Source organism: Hordeum vulgare, chromosome 4H (assembly GCF_904849725.1).
Source record: "Hordeum vulgare subsp. vulgare chromosome 4H, MorexV3_pseudomolecules_assembly, whole genome shotgun sequence".
In the NCBI taxonomy this organism is placed as follows: domain Eukaryota; kingdom Viridiplantae; phylum Streptophyta; class Magnoliopsida; order Poales; family Poaceae; genus Hordeum; species Hordeum vulgare.
In genome coordinates, this window is record NC_058521.1 from 53,861,782 (window position 1) to 53,870,787 (window position 9,006).

The 9,006-nt window shown below is 43.3% G+C and overlaps 1 protein-coding gene across 1 annotated transcript; it reads left to right on the forward strand.

The window, feature by feature from the left end:
- Window positions 1-4,875: 4,875 nt before the first annotated feature.
- LOC123447850 (glycerophosphodiester phosphodiesterase GDPD4) lies at window positions 4,876-8,371 on the forward strand. The gene is made up of 9 exons (XM_045124550.1): window positions 4,876-5,181; window positions 5,280-5,366; window positions 5,482-5,579; window positions 6,397-6,457; window positions 6,719-6,799; window positions 6,926-7,018; window positions 7,466-7,555; window positions 7,714-7,841; window positions 7,928-8,371. Exons 1-9 carry the CDS (start codon window positions 4,975-4,977, stop codon window positions 8,091-8,093), a joined length of 1,011 nt encoding a protein of 336 aa, XP_044980485.1. The 5' UTR covers window positions 4,876-4,974; the 3' UTR covers window positions 8,094-8,371.
- Window positions 8,372-9,006: the final 635 nt, after the last annotated feature.

Consider the following 9,006-nt stretch of genomic DNA (forward strand, 5'->3'; position numbering starts at 1 on the left):
AGCGCGTTGATTGTTCATTTGGAGTTTCTTCTTCTTCTCCATCGATCTAGGATGGGTTCCAGACTGGCAGCCTGGGATAGCAAGGATGGACGTCGTTCTTTTATCGTTTGTTTTCAATCGTAGTCGGACCCTACTCTTCTTCATGATGATTGTATGTATTGTACTGATGCGACTCTGATGTAGCTTGTAGCGAGTGTAAGCCAAATCCTTATACTCATCTTTTCAGTACATGTACTTGTAACGATATCCATTCTTGTGAAACGACGAGATGCGTTTCTATCCTTATCGAGGCCCTCACACCAAAAGAAGGATAGGACCGCATCATGGGCGTGACATCCCTCCTCCCCTTCCTCCGCCACCATTGGAGGAAATCCATCGGGCTACGCCCGACGATGGTGGCGGGGGACTCCCTCTCTCCCACGTCTCAGGGGGTGGTGCAGGGCCCCTACACACATGGAGGTGCGACCGATCTAGCAGAGCGGCGGTGATGGTTGTGGCGACGGCGGCGGTGGTCGGCCCTGCCACGGGCGATGGCGGCTGAAGGCGCGTCGAGCAGCCCGGTCACGGGCGGCAGCATGCGGCAGTTGACCTAGTTCGGGCGGCGGCGCAATGCCGTGGGCAACAGCGGCTCGGCGGCACCTCCGGTCAGATCTGTTCTGGCCGGTGCAGCCGGTGGTGGTGGTCATCTCCTTCGCCGGGGGTGGTAGGCCTGAGTCTTGATGGTTGGATCTCGAGATCGGTCATCTAGCTCCAGCTGTGAGTTGGGGAGACATAGTTGCCGGTGGAAATCGAGCCACCGACACGCGATGGCGGCCTTCTGCATCGTTACCTTGATGAAGGCATCGTCATGTAACTACTGTCAACCTCCTCGCGCTGCTCCGCTCGGAAACCCTAGGATCTGGTATTCCAGATGGGACGATGGCAACACTATGATGTCATTTCTATCTTGAGAGCATCATTTGTGGAGTAGCGCTGGAAGATAGAGGCAGGAGGTGGGGCGGGTTCGTCTTGAACGGTGCTTCGATGGAGATGTCAAGTCAAGCCTGGCCGACAGTGTCATGCATGTTCGGCAGGTGCTACGCACGACAGATCTTCTAGAGTCTTGCACCGAGATGGACGAGTGCATGGCGGTGGCGCCGTTAGGCGCTGTGATGGCGTCGACGGATGGCAGACTAGCATCGATGATGCAGATCTCTCGCCTTAAGATGGGACAACGGCTCGTTGATGGTGGCGGCTTCTAAAATGTGTGTATGTGGTGTACTCTTTAGGTCAACCGCACCGGTTGTTAGAGCCGATACGTTATATGGATGGATCAGCGACGACATCAGCTTTAGATGTGGGGAGTGATAGCACTCCACAATATCAAGGTTGTAGGTGTGAGTGATGGATTTGGGTGGCTTGATGTATGCTCTTGTTAGACCTTTATCGAATAATTAATAAAAATGGACGTATGCATCGATTGATGCAGAGACCAGGGGTTTAACCTCCTTTAAAAAAATCAAGCGCCCATGTAAGAGCCTATATCCTCGAATGCAATTGATAATTCCGAGGCGCTTATAAATGAATTAAAAACAACAAAAACCCACCTAAGCGCCCAACGTAGCGACACCAAGGATTTAACCCAAAAATATGAAAATTTGGGTTGTGACAACAAGGAACTTGATAGCTCTAGATTGTGATTTGCTCTTCTAGTGATGGAGAGATGTTCTTATGGCCCTCTCGGTATTATGATATCCATCAACATATGGATAGACACAACATGACATGATAATAGGGCTGTCTGAATACAAAACGAAAAAATAAAGCAAAACTAGTAATGAGGATAACTTGGTATAGTGATCAAAAGTTGATTCACGAGGTGAAAGGATCAGTATGGTCCACTTGATGGGGTGAATAGGCGGCTAACATTTTTTTACATTTTTTTACATTTTAAGGGATATAACAATAATATATGTTATTTAGATATGCAACTAGATGGGAAACATGTATGATAAACTCAAATACAACAACAAGCTAGATAAGATACACAAGAATACTAGCTTGCACAAAGTAAGTAAAGAAAATAATAAACCTCAGGTGGAGACAATGATATTGTTCCCGGAGTTCCCTCCTTTGGGGAGGTACATCTTCATTGGAGATATGTGGCGGTAGGATGCTCACCAAACGCTACAATGGCACATTATTCTCATTGTGCCCTTGTACAATGCAAGGTTCCACGATCCACTACACGTGTCCCTAGAGCCGGCAATCGGGCCTTCACAAACAAAGTTTGGGCTATCTTGACAACTTAATTGAAGGCTCCCAACACCACCATGAAGCCTCACCGTAAGGTATTTTAGCTCCAAGGTGACCTCTTTCGTCTACGGTGCCCAAACACCCAAGAGTAACAGGATCCACAAGGAAATCTATGGAGAATAAAATTTCCTTTGGTGGAGTAGATCTAGGTCTTCTCTCCAAAATCTTAAAAGATCAACAAGTTTGAGTAGCCAGGGAGAGAGATTGAGCAACTTTAGCTTTTGGGCAACAATGAAGGAGAGAGATGCAAGAGGTAGGTCAAAAGGAGGAAGAATATGTCCTTTATATAACCCCTCCTACCATCCAATTGTTACACGATTTTTACTCTAAGCGGTACTACCACTCCAGAGAGTGGTACTACCGCAGTCCCATGTGGGTTGTACAACAAGTGCATATGCAATACTATTGCTCCAAAGAGGGGACTACCATAAACCCCTTGCGGGGCTACACTTCAACGTCTAAGCGGTACAACCGCTAAGGGATCCGGTAGTATCGAGAAAAAAAATTAGACGATACTACCATAGCAGTGCCACCCCTTGTACCACAGTCAAACCATGAGAGATTCTCCTCCTGTGGTAGTAGGTCTGACACTTAGTCCGGTAGTGCCCCTTCAATAGGGGAGTGGTACTACCGGTTATAAGCGTAGTGCTACCGACGTGGGGCAGATAGTGGCACCACTTCTCGTGGCACCACTTCTCGCATGAAGGGAGCGGTACTACCACCCTCAATCCTGGTGCCATCGGGTAAATAAAACCATGAAATATGGAAGAACATTGAGAACACCTCGAAAAGATGGGAAGGTAATATGGATGCAAAGTTGGTTTTGTGTACGTGTTTGATTCCACTTGTACCTTCCGACACAAACCCCCTCTTAATAGTACGGTTTTCCTATGACTCAAGAGAAAATAAATTACTGCAACACCGTCTTTGCTCTTTTCTTTCTAGAGGAGAACCGAACCGTCTTGTGCGAGTAAATTGCAAAAAACATTATAATTGTGCAAAAGTCATCAGAGACCCACCAAAATGCATGTGTTCTGGTGTTTTTTTTCCGAAGCGTTGGAAACTTCGTCTCAATTATGGTGTTTTTGCAATTTACCCATCTTGTGCAAACTGGTTATTTTTACTAAGGTCTCTAGTGGCTCATCATTGCATGAGCACGAGACAAAAGACTCGGGCCTCCAATGGTCAACGCGGACGTCAGGCTCGAAGGTTCTTAACGTTGATGGATCCGTCCTCGTACATGATTCGATGATGGGCGCTAGTATGGTCATGGGATTTTTGAGGGGGGGGGGTTATTTTTTCATCATGTCGAGAGCCACAAACCTGCAAGTCGCGAGAGAAGGTGGGACTCATGAAGCTTGCCATGAAGATGACCGTCTAGAGGCCACTCAGCTTATCCAAAATAGGAGTAGCGATAGATTAGCAAATGCTATGCTGATTGAAGAGACCTAAACTAGTCTACTAGATGAGAGTTTTTAATCGAGCATATTAGGCGTGAGCAAAACAATGTAAGCCATTATATGGCAAACATTGGCAGAAGGGAGCCACGAAAAATTGTTTGGCTGAGATCTGAAACAGGTGATGTACTAAAGCCTTATTGGTTCATAGGATAGAAATATCATAGAAATAAATCTTTTTATAGAAAGTGAGACGACATGTATCTCAATTCCTATAAAAAAGATATTATCTGATGCATTGGTTATTTTTTTACATTGAGTCTAGGATAATGTTTAAAAAAATATGAAGCATTGATTTCATTATCCTACATAGTACAATGAGCATAGAATAATGTTTTTTTCCTTTTAAAATGCAAAGGATTGATTCTATCTTACACAGAAATAGGAATCTATTCTTACAAAACAAAATGCTTCTAAGGATTTTTTTTTGAAAATCCTATCCTGTTAAATTCCTGCAAACCATGAACTTGTGTAAGGCAGATGTACCTGTTTTCTTTTCCTTGAGAATCAGCCTAATTGATATTAATACAGGGGACTGGAGAAATAATTCGACCTAAATCAAACGGAAACGTCATGCTTCAGCCGACGGATCGCACGCGGGCGTCAGTCATTTCGTTCGTGTGACGCGTGTCCTATTTGAACTCATGTAGTTTGTCATTCTACAACTTAACGCTTGTTGCAGATTGCGTACCGCAACACGTCCTATGTTGCAGGATCTGAAATCTAAATCCCTTAAGGACAGACGCCTCTCGCTCGTGCAACGCTTGTCTTATATACGATCACCTAGCTTGCACTTGTTGAAAATTTCTATAACACGATCCTTGTTGCAGAAAATATCCTATAACAAATTCTATTGAAAAAAAAATATACAGACGTTTACGTAATATGTTTTTTTGTTGCAAATTTTTTTTGCAACATAATATATGTTGCAAAAGACCCGTCAGTCGGACGACGTAGCAGCGTGCTTGTTTCCATAATTGAAGCGTTGTTTTAGAATTTTGTGTGATGAAGAAGACGATCAAGTTGATGACACGGGTATGCATCAAACGCCTAAAAGGATGGTGGGTGGTTACTACAAATTCATCCATGGATGCGTAGCGGTCCCCTCTGAACCAAGACGAAGAAGAGACGACTGAAAATTAGACACGTTTGCACAGTGAGGAAGAGAGCGTCTGAGAGAAAAGAAAAGCGAGAGAGCTGCCGAAAGCTTGAAACGCAGAGCATGAGAGGGCTCCTCGGGCTTGGGAGGCAGCCGCCGCCGCTCCCACTTTTCCCCGCCGGCAAGAGGACCTCGCCGGCTGCCACCCTCCTCCTCCGCCTCCGCCGCCTCCTTCCGACCAGCCGCCTCTTCCGTCTGCTCCTCCTCCTCGCCGCCCTCTCGCTCGTCCCTCCGGCCTTCTTCCACTTCCGCCTCCGCCGCTTCCACCGCGTGCGTCCCCCACACTCGTCCATCCTTCCGAGATCTCTTCCCCTTTCGAAAGAGTTTGTAGGCGACGCGTTGGTTCTGACGGTCTGTTGCCTCCCCAGATCCGCGAGAGGAGTTGCGGGTGGATCCCGAGCCCGCCGCTGGTGTGCGCGCACGGCGGCGACTCCACCAACGCGTTCCCGAACACGGTGGGTGCTAGATCACCGTGATCCCGGATTCGCACTGAATTTGTTACGGGTGCATTTGTTTTTTCTTTCCTTTTTAACCGGATCCCCGGATGTAACGGTGAGCTCTTGGTTTCAGATGGACGCCTTTAGGATGGCTTTGGATGCCCGTGTAGACTGTGTGGAGGTGGATGTTTCGAGGTCCTCCGATGGCACTCTCTTCGCACTACATGACAGGTAATTGATGTCCTGCTTGCCTGTAATTGTATAATGGACCTGAAACGTGCCTTTTATGTTTAACATGAACATCAAACGGGCTGTTGACTAGGTGCAGTGGCTGCTCTAAGTAAGCATTGTTGCAATTGTTGTATCTACCCATGACCATATGCCAAGCTTAATGGAACTGGAGACGGCAGTTACAAATTGTAATACTAAATGGGCTCTGGATAGGTTTTTGTTGTGTACCATTTGATATGGACATTCTTTGTTTGATTCGTTATTAGCAGATTAGACTGTAGGTTGATCCATTATATGCCATTTTTTTGTGCGTGGCACCCTGACTCACGTGCTGATTGGTAACTAACTGACAAATGCAACACTACTTAAGTTGTCATGTTTATTGGATGCAGAATTATGCAATTTATATCTGCATTTGGATGTTTGGTCACACATTATTAATACATTGACATTTCGGAGACCATCTAACTTTTTTTAGTTGTAGTTAGTAGAGAACTCTACTTCTCACTAAATGACATATAGCTCGCTGCTTTCTTTCCTAAATGATAGTTTTCCTCAGTATAAATGGAGCTTATAACTATCAAAGGGTTTCACCTTCTGGTATTGGCCTGTTAGCATTGTTTGAAGAAAGTGCGGGAACCCAAAATATATTATTTTTGAAAGTTTAGCATTATTTGAGTTGGCATCAACTAGCATTAGTCACTGAGTTGACACATCAATATAAATTAGCAAAAATTCTTTAGTACAGTATCCTGCATGCTAATCCTTTATTTTTTAATAGTATATCATGGGCTTAATTCAAAATTCACACAGTTAGGGATCTGCAAAGAATGTCTGGTAATTCTACAGCGAAAGTTGGCCACTGGAGCACTCATGAGGTGAGCTCATTTTATTTTGGTTAATCTATCTGTAAGTTGCCAAATTTGTTGGTCTTGGTGTTGGTTCATTAGTGGCGCTTTATTATTTTGGCCATGCTAAAAGAAGCTAGTCAAATGACAATATTAACTGCGTGTTTTGAACTAGCAGCATATATTTGTATCCTTTCCTAGTTTCCTGAGCACATCCTGATCATCAACTGATGCTCATGATATGTTGATCTGGTGATGAAACACTAACAAAGTGACCTTTAGTCTTCATAGATAAAAGCGGTGACCACGAGGTTTCAGCTATCGAAAACAGTCCGAAACCAGGAAGTTCCCAAAGCAGAAGATGCTCTAGAGGTAAGCATTTGCCTAATGAGTTTGCGTTGCTAGTAGTATTTTAGTTATCATTGGATTATGTTTGATGTAGACATACTTCCATGAATTAATTGACTTCTATGCTACTGAACTTTTCTCCTCTTGTAGTTGATATCACAATCTGTAAGGCAAGTTATTCTCGATGTCAAAGTTGGCCCTCCTTCATTTGAGAAAGGTTTGGCGGAAGATGTAATGTCTATTGTAAGTTCCAGGTAGCTCATTTTTTGTTTTAACTTCATATAAAACTTATACCTTTATTTACGTTTCTTGGTTCATGACATGTACCTTCCGTATGTGTATCATCAGTTTCAAGAGGTTAAACGGAATCAGGGCCTGTTGATTGTAATATGTGATTTGTATAACGGTGGGAATGCTTACAGTAGTTAGTAGTCTGGTATTTAATACTTGATCACATATTGCTTCTGAAATTAGCATTTTCATCCATGGCAAAATTGTCTATTGTTCTATCCATCTATATTTAATTGAACTTGTGCACTTCTTTATTTGCTCGTTAGTTTCTGTCAGTTGTCATTAGACTGTAATAGTCTTGAATATTCCAATTTTTGAGGGAATTTGATAAAACCTGTCTTGCATCAATATCATTTACATTTTTAGGGGTAATATCAATGTCATTTATATTATTTGCAGGTCAGGAGAACAAACTGCAAAAATTGTCTTATCTGGGCAAAAAGTGACAGCATAGGAAGAGATGTGATTAAGTTGTCTAAAGATGTTATGGTAAACTATTCAGTATTTTCAAGCTCTTAATATAATACAAGTCAATAACCCACTCCCACTCTGTCACTCCATGCCGACATGGCTACAACCACTGCTGTAGTGTAACTCAAGCATGCAATTTATCCCAATTTACTTTTTGTGCAATTTACTTGTTATAGGTTGGCTATATTGTTATGGTGGATTGGTCCACTGGCAAAAGAATGGAGTTAGTAAGGATTGAAGGGGCTAAAGTTGCTGGTGTATATCATCCTTTGATCAATGAGAAGCTCATGAAGGTCATGCACAGGTAATGACTATCCTTTTTGGAATTAGACAAAGGAATTAGCCTGACAGCTAACTAAAATTTGAACTGCTGGGTTTCATCAAACACAGAAATGATAGAAAAGTGTATGCATGGACCGTTGACGATAGCGACTCCATGAAGAGGATGCTGTATGAGCAGGTTGACGCAATTGTGACAAGCAACCCTTCACTCCTGCAGCAGCTGATGCAGGAGACCAGAACAGAGTGCATGGAAGATGGTTTTGCCTTGCCGTAGTGATGGCTATAAACCTCACTGCATTTCCACGGTGGCTCCTTGTGCCTGCATGATAAGAGAGTACTCTCTCCGTCCGAAAATACTTGTCATAGGAATGGATGTATCTAGATGTATTTTAGTTCTAGATACATTCATTTTTATACATTTGTGCGACAAGTAATTCCGGATGAAGGGAGTATGTAGTATAATGGACGAAAGGCGATTTTATTTTTGCCTCTCTATGGAGATTGGCCAGTAACACAGATGATCTTACGGTTCAAATGAGTTATGCCTCGATACCTACTCTACCATATAGCCAAATAACAGTGGTATTCATTCAGCATGCAGTCCGTTGCGTGCCCCCAACCGATCTACACATCCTCAAAGTTTGAATAAGCGTCTGTTCTACACTCAATCTACCTTGAAATGAGAGCCTCAAGCCAATCAAGGCTGATCTTCCCTCGGAGGTCGTGGTCGTATGACCATGCATTTTCCAGTCTGCCACTACCTAGAACTGACAGGAACATACAGTTTCTTTGAAGACGTAAGAGGTACTCCTAGGAATGAGAAAACACGGATGGTCATGGACGCACCCTTTTTTGTTTGCCTACTTGAATTTCAGCAAAGAGAACTTACGAATGTTCATTGATGTGTAACATGTTAGAACTTATTCTTGTTACTTATTACCACGAACACTTTTCGCACAAAAGCAAGGAACTCTTCTCAATACTTCTCGCACAAAAGCAAGGAACTCTTAATAAATGGAAGTAAGTGACATAAATAGATCTGATATATGGGAGTAATACGAATTATTATTTATGTTGTGTACACCGTAAGGTGCAAATGCCTGTACAATGATCCTTCCACTGTCTACGGGAAGAGGATACTATTAAATTATTAATCATTGCATTTTTTATATGATAAGTACGACACA